We start from the raw sequence: 18,892 nt of genomic DNA on the forward strand, positions 1-18,892 counted from the left end.
GAATTTGCTGACAGTGAAAGTTTCTTTTAAATTAGGTGAGACTGAACTTATCTTAGTGGGTGGTACCACTCACTTCTATGGATTTCATGACTATATTAAACTAACGACTCCCAAATCTCTGTGTCCAACCTGGATCTTGCTGACTCTGGGCTCCAGGTCCATCTGTCTATATCCAGTTACTCACCTGGAGTTGCCAGTGAGCTTTTCTCATGTTCCCAAGTGAACCCAGCTCTTCCTCCGACATTCTCGTCTTAAAACAATGGCCTCCCCTCCCCTGCCCACATCACTCCATGCCAGACTGCAGGCCGCGTCTTCCCTCCCCAGGCTCCAATGCATGCCCTTTTGATGGGATTCACTGGAGCCTGGGGAGGGAAGAAACATCAACGTACTTTCATCTGCAACATCTCTGCCATAATTCTGCCCACTCCCTCCTCCCGCCCTGACTGTGAACCTGTTACCAGTCTAGACTTGCTTCCTTTCAGACTAGCTTTGGTCTCCCTGACACAAAGATCTTTTGCCACTTGACCTAAGAGACTCTGGTGTGGTGTAACTCAGTACTCACGCTGCCCTGCACTGTGTCTCTATTAAATATGCCACTCTCTCAGCTTTGAAAGTTTTCTCCCATAGTTTTACTTGTCCTTTGGATTCTGGCTCAGAAGGCACTTTGGGGGGGATACCTTCCCTGATATCTCTCACGGCATTCTAGGTCTATTCTAACTGAACTGCTTCAAGGGCCTTCTGACAGCCTATTTGTTCTCATTGTTGTTCAAGGCAGTAGGCTGTCCTGGACGCTACAGTGTGTCTGAAGGACTCAGCACACCATCACCTACAGACACCCGCTGAGCTCGATGTGGCCAGGGGCTCTTCTAACCACTCAGAACAGACTCCTGCCTCATAGGTTAGAAGATACGCTCTGTGGAAAGAAGGAAAAGGAAGGAATAGAGCAGCATAATAAGAACTGAGAATGCGATGGGGGTGATCAGCAGGCTGTGGTATAAGAAGGGCAGTCGGGATAGGACTCACTGAATAGATGACACTTAGCTAAGACTGGAAGCAGGTGAAGGGTTTAGTCAAAGATCACTGGGGGCAGAGTGTGGAAGCCGGAAGAAAGAGGATGATGCACGTCCGTCACGTACATGGTGTGAGGAGCCGGCGTGGCAGAACTGGACAAGGGGGGAGGACGGGGAGACAAGCGGGAGTGGTTACAGAGCGAGCTGACCCGGTCGGCCCCGAGAGCTCGTCTAAGGACTATCAGTAAACTGAGGTGCGGAGGAGCGGCAGCTCCCCACACACTTCTCTGGCTTCAGTGCTGGGCTTCTCCCCATGGTGGCTGCTCTCACTGTGCAGTGCAGGCCTACAGCACCCAGGCGTCAGCAATTGTGGCTCGCGGGCTCTACAGCATGGGCTCAGTGGTTGTGGGCACATGGACTTAGTTGCTCCATGGCATGTCGGATCTTCTTGGACCAGGGATCGAACCCATGTCTCCTGCACTGGCAGGCAGTTTCTTTATCACTGAGCCACCAGGGAAGCCCCTTCCCACGCATTTTAAAAGGATCCTGGCCAAGGGTGCTAGTAGACAGGGAAAGTGGACATACTTGAATATACTTTGGAGGTAGATCAATAGTAGATGCTGGTGAATTGTGCCCTGGGTATGAGGGGGGTCAAGGAGCAATCACAAGGATGGGAATGGTCATCAGTTGAGCCAAGTATGGCTGTGCAGAGAGCAGGCTTGGCAGTGGGCAGAGAGGGCCAGCAGTCCAGTTCTGGACCTGTGCATTACACATTCACAGGATACGCTGTCAGCCAGGCAGCTGGAGATGTAAAGTTACACATTCTCAGCCCAGATGCCGTGTTTGGAACCCCAGAACTGGAGGAAGTCGCCCAGAGAGTAAATGTAGGTAGTGTTGTTGTTCAGTCCCTAGGCTGTGGCCAGCTCTTTGCAACCCCATGAACTGCAGCACACCAGGCTTCCCATCCTTCACTGTCTCCCTGAGTTTGCTCAAACTCATATCCATTCAGTGATGCCATCCAACCAACTCATCCTCTGTCACCCCCTTCTCCTTTTGCCTTCAGTCTTTCCCAACCAGGGTCTTTTCCAGTGAGTCGGCACTTTGCATCAGGAGGGCAAAGTATTGGAGCTTCAGCTTCAGCATCAGTCCTTCCAGTGAATATTCAGGGTTGATTTTCTTTAGGATTGACTGGTTTGATCTCCTTGCTGTCCAAGGGACTCTCAAGAATCTTTCAGCACCACAGTTTGAAAGTGTCAGTTCTTGGGTGCTTAGCTTTCTTCATGGTCTGACTCTCACATCTGTACATGATTACTAGAAAAAAACCATAGTTTTAACTATATAGACCTTTGTTGGCAAAGTGATGTCTCTGCTTTCTAATATGTTCTCCAGGTTTGTCATAGCTTTCCTTTCAAGGAGCAAGTGTCTTTTAACTTCATGGCTGCAGTCACCATCTGTAGTGATTCTGGAGCCCAAGAAAATAAAGCCTGTCACTGTTCCCACTTTCCCCCCATCTATTTGCCATGAAGTGGTGGGACTGGATGCCATGATCTTAAGTTTTTTGAATGTTGAGTTTTAAGCCAGCTTTTTCACTCTCTTCTTTTGCCCTCATCAAGAGGCTCTTTAGTTCCTCTTCACTTTCTGCCATAAGGGTGGTGTCATCTGCATATCTGAGGTTATTGATATTTCAGTTCCAGTAAATATAGTTATTTAACAACAAAATAAGAAGTTAGAAACCCTCATCCAGTCACTAATTCAAGGAACCAGATATCTGTGAAAGAAGAACATCCCTAAGAAGGACACTGTAATAAACATCATATACATTCTCTCTGACCCTCCGCCTTATCCTGCCGTAAGAGATCTGCATCCGCTGGTCAAGGGAACAGTGTGCTGCAAATGCAAGTGTGGAGACTACCTGGGGGAGCATCAGACACTAGCTAAGGCAGACGGCAAGCTTCACATCTGGTATTTCACATACATTTTAAATTCCACATTAAAAGCCTATCCCTAAGGAAGGAAGGATCGGTTGCGTTGAATTCTGTAAGTCAAGTCGAAGCAGAGTTGACTCCTAACACTGCGGAGGTCGCTGGTGGTCTTGCTGAAGACAGTGCTGTAGTGTGGGGGGGGTGAAGGTCTGACCAGAGGGTACTTTAGGGAGAAAGAAAGAGGAGAAGAACTGGAGACAGAGGGAGAACTGGCTCCTGAGTAACTGAGCTGCAAAGGGGGACAGGGAAATACGGCCGCAGCAGGAGCAGAGGGAGTAATGAAAGGTGTGCTATGATGAGAGAGATCCTATAAAAGCCATTATTATAGGACACAAAGAAAAGAGATGCCGCAGTGACTGCCTCAGGCAGGCAAAGAGGACAGCACCCAGCACATGGGTGGGAAGACTAGACTCTGATAAAACCTGGCATTCGAGTAAGGGCCTTGATAAATGTTTGCTGAAAGAACAAATTCTTTGAATACTAAGATAACAAAGGTGGTATCACCAAACCAAAGTTAATAAACCCTAACTCTGATTAGGGGTTCCCAGCTGGTGCAGCTGGTAAAGAGAATCTGCCTGCCAATGCAGGAGACCCAGGTTCGATCCCTGGGTCGCAAAGATCCCCTGGAGGAGGAAATGGCAACCCCTGGAAAACCCCATGGACAGAGGAGCCTGGTGGGCTATAGTCCATGGGGTCGCAGAGAGTTGGACTCGACTGAGTGACTGAGCAGGCAAACACAACTCTGATTTAACAGATACATGAAACTCAGGAGTTTACCTGTTAGATGGGCTTTCCCTGTTTCTCCTGCCCTGTTCCCTTTGCACAAGGTAAGCCCTAGAAAGAAAGTGAAGTCGCTCAGTCGTGCCCAACTCTTTGCGACCCCATGGACAGTAGCCTGCACCAAGCTCCTCCATCCACAGGATTTTCAAGGCAAGAGTACTGGAGTGGGTTGCCATTTCCTTCTCCAGGGGATCTCCCTAACCCAGGGATTGAACCCAGGTCTCTCACATTGTAGATAGATGCTTTACCTTCTGAGCCACCAGGGAAGTTCAAGGTAAGCCCTAGTCAGTATTAACTCCAGCTCTCCTCTCTGACCAATAAAAAATCCCCAAGTCTCCTTTCCTTCAAGTATGGATCACTGAAAGGCCAACGCCTCTAATAGGTCAGGGAAAGAGGAAGCAGATGCTACTCACCGTTCTCATCGACCGCAAGCACACTTGCCCCTTTCCCCAGGAGTTCCTGAACCACCATTGTCAGCCCGTTTCGGGCAGCAACATGCAGAGGTCTGGAGAGAAAAAATATGCGTACACATCCATGTGTGCAGGCCCACGCATGTGTGAGCTCACTCTCTACCCTGGTTGCTGCAGGCCACTTATGCTAGGCTATGGAGACCCACAGACGACCAGAGGCCCTTGGTCCCAACGGCAGTGACGAGGGGAGCGAGGCCGGGAGAGCCAGGACCCAGAGCGCCTGTCAGCGCTGCACCCAGCACCGGCCATCAGCAGCTCCCACTTCTTCCAGACCCTCGTGCCACCTTCCTTCAAGACCAACGTGCAGAAAGGTTTACTAACTAAACCGCATTCTTAAGTCGTTTTAAGAAATGTGGTTGGCAAACACACGTATTAAACAACAAAAACTGTACCCTGCAACAGCCCAAGTGCCAGCAGGCTTTGAAAGCAGTTTACAGGCTCCATGGCTCACTCTGGACCCTGAAGGGATCCGACTGAGACCTGAGTGGGAACACTGTTGTAAGATTCTTCTCTTTACTAAGTCTCAAAGCAGAACAGCAAATGAAAATGGTGAGCAACAACGGGAGACGCTGGGCCAGGATTTAGGCAGTCACCCAGGACTGGCGGCTCACATTAAGAGCCTTATTATTTCTGAAATCTCTCTAGCTACAGACACGTATAAAACTTTTTGCCTCATTTGTTAAGTGTATTATTCCAGTTGGTTGCCATAAAACAAAAAGAATAGTATTACTTTCCACCATAAAACTGGATTGACAAACGACCTATTATTTTCAAGAATAAGGGTTTCAATTGAAAAACTTTTAAAATAATGTCTTTTAATTATGATGGTTTTAGAAATGAGTTCTGTCAATTATAAGAACTGTTTTTTATTTTTTAATTGCTTCTGTGACAGACTGATTCCAATCATATTAGAAAAGAATTCCATTAATCACTTTTATAATGAAAGGTCACAAGGTTCACGCTAGACCCTGGAAGTACTCACGTCTGCAAAGCTGCATTGGTTGCATTGATGAGGTTTCTATCTGTTATCTTTTCCAGTATTAACAAGGCACTAGTTTCATGACCCTAAAATTATGACAAATAACTCTTAAAAACTTCGGCACCATCAAAGATAACTTTATACATTCAATACATCCCAGTCGTTGTCCATATTATATATATATATATATATGTGTGTGTGTGTGTGTGTGTACCACCATTAATATGCTATGCATTTTCTTAGCTAATGTCTTAAATATACATCCAAACATGAATTGGTGTAATGGGGTTATAGAAGAGGACAAGAATATTTAAGATTAGAGAGATTAGAGAAAGACAATAATTACATTTAAGCCTGTGGTCCAAAACTTACTTGGCTTACCAGAAATTTCATATACCATGGTGCTTCACACATAAGTAATTTTTTTTCCAAGAAATCTGATGCCAGTGATTATTAGGTTTGGTCCCTAGCTCTGTTCATTTTAGTTAAGTGGAAAAACCTTAAATGCCACTGTTGATATTAACAATCAAAAAATATTGTTAAGATGTGTACTTACCTTACTGCAAGCCAAATGGAGGGCGGTGTTTTTACTGTTATCTTGTAAAGTCAGATCTGCACTAGCACTGCTAACCAGCATCTCTGGGAGGAAAAATTGTATCAACTCTTTTGTATATGAACATACACTTCAGATTACTAATAACTCACTGTAGAGAAATGAAGACAGAAAGGAAAAATATCCCTCTGGCAAAAATGTAAATGCAAAAACACACTGCGATATAAAGGCCTATATTATATTCTCATATTCTCATGTGTGTGTGTGCTGTATAAGGAACCGACAAGAACAGCAGCAGCTGACGTTCATTCTGTGAGTGCTTACTAAATTTCAGACTGTTTTAAGCACTCTAGATTTACAGTAACTCATTTACCTCTCAAAACAACCCTATGAAGTAGGTACTGTTATTTTTGTCACTGTACGGATGGAAACACTGAGGCATGAGGCCACTCAGTTGGCAGATCCAGGACTCACATTCAGTCTGACTCCAGAGTCAGGTTTCTTGACCATCCTAACACTGCCTGGAACATGAGGGCAAGTGAAAATACTGTGGGCCTAAAAGAAAACACGAGTGTAGGCAGGTAAAAGGTTTCAAATCTCGGGAATGGTGAGGTAATGAATGGAAAATTCAATGAACCAGAGTCAGATGGAAGCTATATTGTACATAAGCAATATTCACACTTAGAACAATAAAAGCCTCAAGCGGTTTCTTTACCAACTGTGTTTGTCTGTCCGTTTTCTGCAGCCATCATGAGAGGTGTTTTCCCAGAGGAGTCCACAGAGTTCACATGAGCATTATGGCTGAGCAGAAGCTGCAGACACTCCACATGGTCTGTGAAGGCGGCTGCATGGAGAGGAGTTCTGCCCACAAAGAAATGCAAAGACTGGGCTAAATCTGTACGTGTATATTCTTAATTTATGACAAGCAACTTTCAAGGATTTTCATACCAGGCTATAAAACCATTGTCCGGATACAAATAGGCTTACTAATTCCTGCCACAAAAATTTGTATTTTTGATAACTATTGTTTAGGTAAACTAATATAAATAAGGGTAAATTATGAAACAGCCAAAAAAATTACATTATTAAAGGAAACTTTGAAAGAAACAAATCCGGCCCCAAATACTGTCATCTATTACAACTGTTAGACTTTTTGTAATTAGAAATCTGTTAACTTTATTTAAAAAGTCTTTATGGGGACTCCCTGGTGGTCCAGTGGTTAAGAATCCACCTTGCAATGCAGGCAACACAGGTTCGATTCCTGGTTCACAAACTAAGATCCCATATGCCACGGGGCCTGTGTGCTGAGACCCAACACAACCAAACACATTAAAAAAAAGAAAGAATCCGCCTTGCAATGCAGGGGATGAGAGTTCGACCCCTGGTGGAGGAGCTAAGATCCCACTGAGCCTGTGTGCCACAATTACTGAGTCCACACACTCCCGAGGCTGTGTACTACAACTAGAGTCCTTCAGTCAAAACAAAAAACCCGGAGTGCCACAATTAGGGCTCAACACAGCCAAACAAAAAATAAACAATAACAACAGAGAGTCTTTGGGTAACAAGCACATGCTAAGTTGCTTCAGTCGTGTCTGACTTTTTGCAACTCTATGGACTGCGGCCCACCAGGCTCCTCTGTCTACGGGCGTCTCCAGGCAAGCATGCTGGAGTGGGCTGCCGTTTCCTCCTCCAGGGGATCTTCCTGACCCTGGCAGGAGTCTCTTCCATCTCCTGCATTGGCAGGCGGGATCTTTCTCATGCATGCCACCTGGGAAGCCCAACAAGAACGTATGTTTTTAACAAAGGGAAATCTTTAGCCAGTTTTCCTGGTCAAGGTAGAAAAGCCTTTTATAGTAAGAATATAATTAAGATTTTGTAACAATTTATACTTGTAAATATAAAACCAACCTTTAGGTAATAATGGGGTTTCTTTAAATTCTCCCATATTAATCTAATAACTAATGAAATCTTCTACATGGTTGAATTCCTACCTTCCTTTTGAATCTGTGGCGTTCACAATGCTGGAGCCTAACGTATCAATTAACATCTCAGCAGCACCTTCGTTGTCATTTATTCTGTGAAGGTAACAAGGTGGTCACTCAAAGCTATGCTTTATTTCTTAAACATTCAAATAAAACCTGAATCGTTCTGCCGTTACTTACACAGCACAGTGCAACGGACTGAAAGCATTTCCTTCCGTTTTCTGGAAAACGTCTTGTTCTAAAAGGAGTTCTACACATGTCTCATGACCTAGGTAAGCAAATGGGAATCAGATATTAAAATCCCAAGAAGATACTGAGGTGTCCATACGTATCCACATATCCCAACAGATTAAAAAAAGGCTTTACATGGATTACAAGTAGTCAGTTCAGTTCACTGAACCCATTAAACATCACAGTTTTAGGCACTTTGAAATCCAAAGTACAACTTCAGCGGTTTATTATTGACATGACAAATATTTACTTTGTGGGAGACAAAAATTAGTCTCACTTTTTCCATGGTGACCAATTAAGAGTTATTTGGGCATTATTTCTTGAAATGACCTATTTACGTATAATAGTGTAACTTTCAAAATAATATATATTTACGTAACATTGTTGTTTTAGTAGCTAAGTCACGTCTGACTCTCTGCGAGCCCATGGATTGTAGCCCACCAGGCCTCTCTGTCATGGGATTTTCCAAGCAACAACAATACTGGCATGGGTTGCCCTTTCCTTCTCAGGGGATCTTACCGATCCAGGGATTGAACCTACGCTTCTGCATGGGCAGGCAGGTTCTTTACTAGTAAGCAACCAGGGAACAACTATTTATGCAGCATAATTAACTTCAGAATTGAAATATTTTCTGGTTATAGGAATGAGCTAATGGTATTATTTTACAGACGTGTTTAGAGGAAAAAAAGAACGTGTCCCTGTCCGCACTCCCAGTTCTACTCTCTAGACCTACTGCCTTACAGTTCCAGAACGTTTTTAGGCACATAAAACTGCATGTACATAAAAACACACTTTTTCATTTTTATGCAATTGGGAGATTCTACAACTTGTTTTTTACTTAAAACACTATATGTCTTTTCATATGCAGACATCCTATTGCTGAATGTTTGGGAGAACGTCACAGTATCAGAACGTATATAAATGATTTAATCTCTAATTATGGATTTCACGGTGACTGCTAGTTTTTCTTTGTGATATTATCATCAATGTTATAAATGAAATAGTTCAGATCTTAAAAAGAAAAGTATTCATTTCTTTTGTATTTCCAGGAACAATTTTCTGGAAATGATACTGCTGGGTTAAAGGGCAATTATTGATTACTAGTAAGTATCAGGTCCACACTCTTTTCAACAATTTCGTTTATTCTTGGCTGTGCTGGGTCTTCACTGCTGTGCAGGGGCTTCTCTAGTTGCAGAGACCAGGGGCTGCTCTGCCGTCGCGGTGCTAAGGCTTCTCACTGTGGTGGCTTCCCTTGCTGCAGAGTGTGGGCTTCAGGCGGCTCCAGGCTCTAGAGCCCAGGCTCCGCAGCATTCTCCATTCGGGACTGACCCGTGTCTCCAGCACTGGCAGTGGGTTCTTTACCACTGAGCCACCAGGGAAGCCCCCAGGCCCACAGTTTTCAATAGCAACTTTAAAAACAGGAAAACCCAAACCTCAGATTTTCTTAAACCCAATTTTCAAAGCCAGGGTTTTAGTAAAAGTATCCCCACTGCTGTATTAATGATGGGAAATTAAATGTTGCTTCTACCTTGTTAGTCATTTGGGATCCACATTAGGAATAAAGTAGATTTTTAAAGAGCCTCTTAATTTATTTCCATGGCTTAATATTTAGTTAACAAAGTGATGCTATATTTCTTTTCTAATTGCTCTAGCATTCTCAAACAACAGTTCAATTTAATTGTTATACTATAATCATTTCTACCAGGAAAAGAAAGTATGTTTTAGGAAACCTGTGGTTATGTTCCATCACCTGTGAGTTCTTTCATTTAGAGGTTCTCAACTGGAGCAATTTGAGCCCTCAGAGGACCTTGGTCACATCTAGAGACAGTTCTGCTTATGACACTGGAGATGGGGTAGCGAAGTGCTGTGGCATCTAGTGGGTGAAAGGCAGGGCTGCTGCTAAACCTCTTGCAAGCACAGGACCGCTACAACAAAGGAGTAAACATTATCTGGCCCCCAGTGTCAACAGAGCTGAGAAACCCTGCTTGAACTCTCCCTCTCCAAAGGTTAACTCATGGCCAAGAAGTAGCGAAGGACAATGGTCCAGTACTGATTCGAGGGTTTCCTATTTTCCTGGGATAGCAGTTCTCAAGGTGTGGTCTCGGAACTCCAGGGTGGGACTGTAAACTATTCTTTTCTTAAAACAAGCCATCGAAGAAATCTGCTACTGTATTTTTTAAAAAATAGTTATTTTTTCATAAAAATGCTATTTATATTAACATGTAATAGATTCATTATTATTTTAAAATAAACATCTTAAATTTTTCAGTCCTAATGTACCATACAGTAAATATTAATAGCTATAAGCCACAGGTCCTGAAATGGAAAAATATGAGAGTCACCACCTGAGCAGACTGTGGACAGCTAAAGGGGAGTCCTAGGGCCAGCAGTCATCGCTGTATCATGTTAAGCTGAAAAACTTCACTTTGTGTCCTGGTTTATCAAAGAAGGAGAAAACTGGTCTCCTCATGTTTTAGAGGGCTATTTTGAAGATGCTTACAAGCATCAGAAAAAATTGATAAATTTTTGAAAGGAACACATGAGATCATGTAAATATTCTTAGTTCTGCAACTAAATGACTCCACAAACCAAAAATCTGAATGTTAAAAGCTGACCATGTATAACCGGTTCTCTTCTAAAGTGCTGTCACCATTCCATTTTAAGAGACTGTTTTCTGTTCTGCTGGAGTGCTTCCAATTTTCTTTTCAACTGTACAATTACTAGTCAAAGTAAAACTATTTACATATTCTACTCTCAGAATGCCAAAACTGTAAAATAGCCTTTTGGCTGTAAATATGGTATTAGTTTTACACTGCCTGTACATTCCCTGCACATAGAGGCAACACACATCTGATTTCTTCCAGCTCAATTCAGGATCATTACCAATTCTACTAGAGCCTGGAAACTAGACACATCTGTTATAATCTTTAAACGGCAACCGAGCATGTAGTTTGGGCAAAATTTTGTCTTGCACACAATGTGCTCAGAGAGGCTAAATTCAGCAGTGATGGAGTAGGGAACTCACTTAAAGAAAACCATGTTCTCCAGAAGGACCTGGTAGGAATGTTATAATAATAAATACCAACTCTCCAAAGGACAGATGCAACAGTATTTTTACAACTAAATGCTCTACCTGAGGAAAAATACCTTACTGTATGATGTTTCCAAGAGCTAATTCTCACTGATCAAAAAAAAAAAAAAAAAAGGCAATAAAAGTCTGCTTCAAAATAGTTTTATCTCACTGATTTCTTAAATAAATTTCCCATCTCTAGATGTCTTACTCCTATTTGATTTTCCCTGTACTTGTAAGATGTCAAATTACACTGTAATGCAAAGGAAGAGTTGAAATCCAAAGGTTTTTATAGTTTCAAACCTGCTCTGGCTAAAGATCTGGTATAGTTAAAAAAAAAAAAAAGAAAGAAAGAAACTGACTAAGCTTTTGAATTAGCAATATATTTAACTATTCAAGTTTCCCATGGTACCATCAATATAGTGATGGTGTGATCACTCACCTAGAGCTAGACATCCTGGAATGTGAAGTCAAGTGGGCCTTAGGAAGCATCACTATGAACAAAGCTAGAGGAGGTGATGGATTTCCAGCTGAGCTATTTCAAATCCTAAAAGATGATGCTGTGAAAGTGCTGCACTCAATATGCCAGCAAATTTGGAAAACTCAGCAGTGGCCATAGGACTGGAAAAGGTCAGTTTTCATTCCAATTCCAAAGAAAGGCCATGCCAAAGAATGCTCAAACTACCGCACAATTGTGCTCATCTCACATGCTAGCAAAATAATGCTCAAAATTCTCAAAGCTAGGCTTCAACAGTACTTGAACCAAGAAATTCCAGATGTTCAAGATGGATTTAGAAAAGGCAGAGGAACCAGAGATCATATTGCCAACATCTGCTGGATCACAGAAAAAGCAAGAGAATTCCAGAAAAACATCTACTTCTGCTTCACTGACTATGCTTAAAGCCTCTGACTGTGTGTATTACAACAAACTGTGGAAAATTCTTAAAGAGACAGGAATACCAGACCACCTTACCTCCCTCCTGAGACACCTGTATGCAGGTCAAAAGGCAACAGTTAGAGCCACACATGGAACAAAGGCCTGGTTCAAAATTGGGAAGAGAGTCCGTCAAGGCTATATACTGTCACCCTGCTTATTTAACTTCTGTGCAGAGTATATCACATGAATTGCCGGGATGAAGCTTACGCTGGAATCAAGATTGCCAGGAGAAATATCAATAACCTCAGATATGCAGATAACACCACCCTTATCACAGAAAGTAAAGAGGAAGTAAAGAGCCTCTTGATGAAGGTGAAAGAGGAGAGTGAAAAAACTGGCTTAAAACTCTACATTCAAATAAGGAAGATCATGGCATCTGGTCCCATCACTTCATGGCAAATAGATGGGGAAACAGTGGAAACAGTGTCAGACTTTAGTTTTTTGGGCTCCAAAATCACTGCAGATGGTGACTGCAGCCATGAAATTAAAAGACGCTTGCTTCTCTGAAGAAAAGCTATGATCAACCTAGACGGTATATTAAAAAAGCAGAAATATTACTTTGCTGACAAAGGTCTGTCTAGTCAGAGCTATGGTTTTTCCAGTAGTCATGTATGGATGTGAGAGTTGGACCATAAAGAAGGCTGAGCATCAAAGACCTTTTGAACTGTGGTATTGGAGAAGACTCTTGAGAGTCCCTTGCACTGCAAAGAGATCAAACCAGTTAATCCTTAAGGAAATCAATCCTGAATATTCACTGGAAGGACTGATGCTGAAGTTGAAGCTCAAATACTTTGGCTACCTGATGTGAAGAGCTGACTCATTAGAAAAGACCCTGACGCTGGGAAAGACTGAAGGCGGGAGGAGAAGGGGAAGACAGAGGATGAGATGGTTGGATGGCATCACTGACTCGATGGACATGAGTTTGAGCCAGCTCCGGGAGATGGTGATGGACAGGGAGGCATGGCATGCTGCAGTCCATGGGGTGGCAGAGAGTCACACACGACTGAGCTACTAAACAACAACAATCAATATTCAGAGTTGCAAAATGACCAAATGTGGTCAATCCTCAAGAAGAGAGCAATGCTTTCTCAGAACAAAAGAATAGAGCTCTCAATTCTGATACAAGGATTAATATGAAAATTAAAATAGTGTATCTAGAAAATGCTCATGAAAATGTTTAAATTATTAATGTAACTTTGCAAGATTCATATTTCTCCTCTTTTACTGCAACTCAACAATTATTTCTCAAAATGGTTCCCAGTAAGAGAATCACGTGAAACAGTGTATTACAAAAAGATAGACGCCTCCTCTGTGGCGAGGCAGTTAGCTGAAGTTTAGAACAGCCACTATATTTATTCTTTTTAAGCAAGTGGATATTATATAAAGAGGTAATTTCTATTTTCTGTACATTTTGAGGGAAAGCTGTTAGAATTCTCAGCTAGTTTTATAGATATGTTCTTATGACCAACAATAACCTGAATGCCACACTGAAATTCAAAACAACAAATAAAAAATCCTTCATATCCTTGATAATGCCCTAAGCACACACTTCAACAGAACTGATGTTTTACACTATACGTAATAGAGTCAACTGTTATCTAAGATGAGCAAATCTCTCAACAGGCTGTTAGTTAAATTATTTTAGTGACATTTCAAAAGCCAAATCCTGTTTTTAACATCTGTGCGTTAAAAATAGCTTTATACTTCTCTCACTGACCTTTGGTGAGATTACCTGTAAAAGGACTAATGGTGACAATTATTCTCCCAGAAGCTAAGTCTGTCGTAACCATGCAGCCAAGTCACTTAACTGTGAAAGTATCCCGAAGTTCCTAGTTTCCACTTCTATGATCTATTCTGCTAGGACTCCACTCTCTTACAACGTCGACCGCACATGTCGCTGCTGATATAAGGACCCTGACTTGCAGAGAGCTCAGAAAGCACCTGCAGACGCCAGTCTAGCATCTGACATTCTCACGGCAGTCAGGACGTGGCACGGCAGCTACCCCTCTGTGGCACGCGACACAGCGGGCAGGGGATGCGGGTCTGTGTACTTAACCATTGTAGCAGGCCCAGTGGAGTGCTGTGTATCCGTGACTGTCCACCAGGGCTGGGTTTGCATCCGCAGACGCTGCTGACTGCAGAAGGGCTCCAAGAACACCGATGTGTCCACAGGCAGCTGACAAGTGTATTGGTGTCCGGCCCCTGCTATCTCGAAATAAGCAGTTAGCACCATGTTGAAGTAATGCATCCACACACTCTTCATGGCCTGTGACTGCCTGAAAAGAAAATTTTTGCATGCCACTGAATGCACTATGTTGGGCACTACATGCCAAGGACAGCGAACTAGGGATTTTCAAGTCCATACTCCCCATGTCCTCTCACCAGGCAAGGCATTTACCATATTTTGAGTACTTTTTTTGAAAGTGGCTTGAGAATTTAGTTACAGCAGTGATTTTTTCAAAATAAGAGTAATATGAAAACTAGGAAAAAGGGCCTTTTAATTGAATGAAAATATTTCAAAAGTGAAAAAGTTAAGATTAAAAATGTGTAAGAAAGAAAAGAAAAAAAATGTATAAGACTATTCAAGGTTTTAGGGTTTTTAAATTTTGTTTCAATATTATCTTTCTCTGGATTAAGTTGTGCTTTGTGGTTGCTTAAAATCAGAGTTCAAAACCTGAGACAGTGAAAGAAACAGTAAAGATTATTTGGTAAAAACTTAATGAAGAGAAACAGAAACACAGCCTTGTTCAGTTTTAGGTAAAATGAGGTCATAAAAACTTTCAGGCAAGAATGCTTCTGCTTACCCCTCTGTGCAAGGCCGTCCTTCCCCACCTGTCTTTGGCATCGACGTTTGCGCCTTTGTTGAGCAGTGAGTACACACAGTCTGTGTGCCCGTTGAGCACAGACAGCATCAGAGGAGTCCTGGGCAACAACAGGAGCAGCTCCGTCACCACTGAGACCTCGCCCGTGAGAGCACACTGAGCTGGCCTGCTTTCTAAACAAGTCTTTCTGTGACTCACCTTTAAAGTACACTTAAAAAGCTGTACTGGATGTTGCTTAGTTACACACTGTGCCAGACTTACCAAAATAGGGGCAAAAGTATGAAGACTGAAAATCCTTAAACTGATTTAAAAAATGATGAAAACTTACTGTCCATTTCCATCTTGAATATCTACTGCATTCTGTGGTTCAGCATTTCCTATTAGTAGCCGTAAGCATTCCGAATGACCATTGGTTGCTGTAAGGGATATTTATAAATTTCAGCAATTATATATACATACATAATGATACAGTAAAAAATGTCCATCTTAAACCACATTTTCTTGATATAATTTTAGACTACTCATTGAATTAAGCAAGAAAGAAAATGCTCATGTGATTTAGTGCTCTGGTGGCGGCAATGTACTTCGGAAGGGCAGCCTACCCCCAGACACGGGGTGACACCACGATCAGACAGGTCAGTCACAGTTTCCTTTGCCAATGGCTGGTTTCAAGCTCTGCCCACTGAGACGTTCAGAAGTCTGAAGGGCATCTGGGAAATATTTTTATCCCTGATAGTGAAAGTTCTCCTTCTTTCCTGATTTTAGATGTGATTCTTGTGGATTCTTCTAGGCAATTCGGTTTAGTCCCATCATTTTTTTCTTGTTTTTAAACTTATTCACTGATACTCAGTACACGGCAGCTAGCTACTGATGAGTGCACAGTGTACTGGGGATGAGAAACATACTCGACTAGGACTTCTTCACCTCTATCGGTCTTGAATTCGTTATTTAAAATGAACACTGCCTTGTAGTAATTCCAGTAGAGAGTGGTGACTCTTTATCTGTAGTGATACACAGAGAGTACCGAGTCATCACAGTGGCAGGGTTATGTGGCTTTCCATTTTCACAAATCCACAACATCACAAAACACTCCGAGAAGTAGTTCTCACATGGCAGACACTTTGTAACTCCTGTCTGATTAAATGTTTAATGCAGTACCCTGGTACAGTAAGTAAAATATTTATCAGTTGTTAAATGAAAGCACACACCAATCCAAGATAATTTCCATCAAAATGAAGTAAAAATGTATTGTGCTTTCTTGGTGTTGCTGATAAAAGTACTTCAAAAGTTAGAGTATTATCCAATTTCTAAAGTAGAAAATATATTTTTTAAAGTGATATAATCTTGCTGTTATCTTTTCCCTGAGAGTAGAATCATTATAATTTTTACAATCAAAATGTTTAAAACAATTACCAGGAGTATAATATACAAGAAAGTGAAAAAGAAGAGCGTATTAGATGGAAAGTAGTAAATAAAATCGTTCAGAGTCTTTGACATACCTGCTGCATGTATAGGTGTTCTCTTCAAAATATAGTCTTTGACTAAGATTGAGGCTCCCTGATTAATGAGAACGTCCACACATTCTACATGGCCCTTGAAGGCCGCCAGGTCCAAGGGCGTTCTTCCACTACTATTCCTCACGTCGAGATCTAACAAAGACTGTACTAACACTTCCAGGGCTTGATGGTGACCATGATAGGCCTAGGAACAAACAAAATATAAATTAAAATAATACATGTATTTAGACTGATTAAGTTCTTAGAAACCCTAGAACATAAAGGAGTAAGCAAACTTGTCTTCACGTCATTGTATTTAAGATGATCCAAAACTTCTGTATTGATAATTAAGAAAGTTAACTAAAATTTTTCTAATAATCAATTAGTAGGCTGCAGTGTTAGGGATGATTATTCCACAAATAATACAAGATCAAATGACAGGTGATCTTTTCACGAGTATATAACATCTGGTTTATGGCAGACACTCTGTGATGCGTGACGTGGGTTCTAAGGAAGACTTTGCTCTGAGTCTCTGATTCCAAAGCCCAAGTTCCTCATCATAGTTCAGGGCCCCACTTCACCCTGGCAGAATGCTACTACACCTCAATCATGAGAGTAGCAACTGAAGCTCAGCCAGCACTTGCGCCCTGTGATTTCTCAAAGTCAAATGATGACCCTATCCTACAAGGTGCCATATTTCAAACAAAAATTTTCTTTTCAAAAATATTTAAACTGAGCCCTGCTGGAATAACTGCTAGGTGCTAGGCACTGTCCTAGAGTACAGCAGAGCAAGAAGGTTTTAAGATTTGTCTGAAACTCCCCCTTTATACAATCTGAAAAAGGGGCTCTCCAGAGAATTCACTTCAAAACCAACATGTCAACTGAACATCTATCACGCTTATTGGACTGGACGCTGAGCAGGACATAAAGGCAACAAAGACGGTTCTGGTGGGGAAGGAATGTCTTCTCTGTTCACTCATGTCACCCCTTTTAGACAAGGAACAAGTAATTTTCTGATGCTGTTCAGACCTGCAGCTTAGCACATACAAGCAAAACTGTAAATAATCCCGTGTGAACTTTTCATTTAGAATTGAAAAATATAAGATCCTACCATGTTTGTGCTAAATATCACTTGCTTCTAAAAAGAGGTATTTAGCTAGAAAGAGGGCCCCACACTGTATCAAAGGGCTGTTAAGCTACTTCTTGTGGAAAATGTCACAAAGGACCACCAGGAGATAAAGCTGCTCTGGGCCTTACTGATCTCTTGATGTTTCTGACTCCTTCAAGGTGAAATGACTGGAGATCACTGAGCTCTACTGTCTGAGGATCACCTCTAGGCTTGTTCTTCAATATCAGGTCAATAAAATGACACCACTAAGAGAAGGACAGCTAGAGGCCAGGATGGTGTGCACAGGGCTCCTGTCCTCACGGCGCCTCTGACAGGGCTAGGACAGGGGCTCAGGTGTCTAGCATGTGTGAAGGCAGAACCAAGGCCAGTTTCCTCAGCCCTCAGGCTGGTGTGTCTTCACTGCAGCAAGCTGTCCCAGATTGAGAGTTTAGAAGGAAAAAAATCACTTAGGTAATTTCTGAAAACCACCCAGGGACAGATACAAAATGCCAAAGTGGTGGTCTAACCATATTTCACTGAACCTGATTATAAAAATCATAAAACTGTTTCCATTTCAGCTTAAAAATACTATTTGGCGCACCCCTGTTCATAACAGCACTCTTCGCAATAGCCACGGAGTAAAATGACTAGTTAAAAGAACTAAACTTTTGGAGAGAATGTATTCAAAAACTTGACAGAGTGCTTGGTCTGGCACCTAGGAAGTGCTTCAGAGATGAGGCGCTATTATCGTGAGAGTGAGGATAACAACGCGGGGAGAACTGCCTCGTCATCTGCTCAGACGTCAGTTCTTGCCACCCATAGTAAAATGGCTATTTTCTCCATGCTGGCTTTGCACTTCCAGATGACTTATTTACTATGCAGGTCTAGAAGAGTAGATAGCATTTCCAAAGACCCAAAGGGCAAGGAAGCAAGGAGCTTCAGCACGTCTTCTTAGTTATCTAGACCATGGTAGGGAGTACTGCTGGGGAGAAAGGGGCAGAAAGATAGGCAGAAAATTCAGTGTGCACGTGTCAGTGTCAGAAAATACGCCAGAAGGATATTAAGACAAAAAATGATAGTATTTGTGAGAGGAAACAAATGGGTCACTGAACTTTTAGTGACACACAGTAAGTATAGACCCTTAAAACAGTTTACTGCACTTGAAACCAGAGGTCTCACAAACAGTGACAGTGCCCAATTCTCCTAACTCTCAAAGTCCCCCCACCTCCCACAACATGCTGTGTTTCAAAGATAATTCTCTCAGCACAGAAGGAATGAGATTGAGCCCTGCCTGAAATCCTTAAGATCATTCATTCCTATATATGACTTAACTGTCACACTCTCTCCTACCTTCTCCTCTTAGTGATGGACATTAGCGAAGCTAGAAAATCATGAAACTAAATCCTATAGCATGAGAAACCAAAGGACCAGTGAACACACTCTTACCACCCCCAAAATCACAAAGTAAGCAA

General features: G+C 42.1%; 1 protein-coding gene across 14 annotated transcripts in view; it reads right to left on the bottom strand.

Annotated features, from left to right (window-relative positions):
• Window positions 1-18,892, bottom strand: part of ANKRD28 (ankyrin repeat domain 28) — a 212,977-nt gene that overhangs the window by 5,213 nt on the left and 188,872 nt on the right. For 7 of the 14 annotated variants that reach the window (XM_042238654.1, XM_042238665.1, XM_042238673.1 and 4 more), the window contains 11 exons: window positions 16,316-16,517; window positions 15,145-15,232; window positions 14,799-14,916; window positions 14,051-14,270; window positions 7,937-8,024; window positions 7,766-7,849; window positions 6,490-6,635; window positions 5,778-5,860; window positions 5,225-5,307; window positions 4,186-4,277; window positions 3,770-3,826 (listed from right to left, as the gene is read on the bottom strand). In XM_042238654.1, coding sequence (XP_042094588.1) covers window positions 3,770-3,826; window positions 4,186-4,277; window positions 5,225-5,307; window positions 5,778-5,860; window positions 6,490-6,635; window positions 7,766-7,849; window positions 7,937-8,024; window positions 14,051-14,270; window positions 14,799-14,916; window positions 15,145-15,232; window positions 16,316-16,517 — 1,261 coding nt within the window. The remainder of the gene's footprint in view (window positions 1-3,769; window positions 3,827-4,185; window positions 4,278-5,224; window positions 5,308-5,777; window positions 5,861-6,489; window positions 6,636-7,765; window positions 7,850-7,936; window positions 8,025-14,050; window positions 14,271-14,798; window positions 14,917-15,144; window positions 15,233-16,315; window positions 16,518-18,892) is intronic. The other 7 variants (XM_060396614.1, XM_060396606.1, XM_004003419.4 and 4 more) reach the window with 1 other exon arrangement.

Source organism: Ovis aries, chromosome 1 (assembly GCF_016772045.2).
Source record: "Ovis aries strain OAR_USU_Benz2616 breed Rambouillet chromosome 1, ARS-UI_Ramb_v3.0, whole genome shotgun sequence".
Lineage (NCBI taxonomy): Eukaryota > Metazoa > Chordata > Mammalia > Artiodactyla > Bovidae > Ovis > Ovis aries.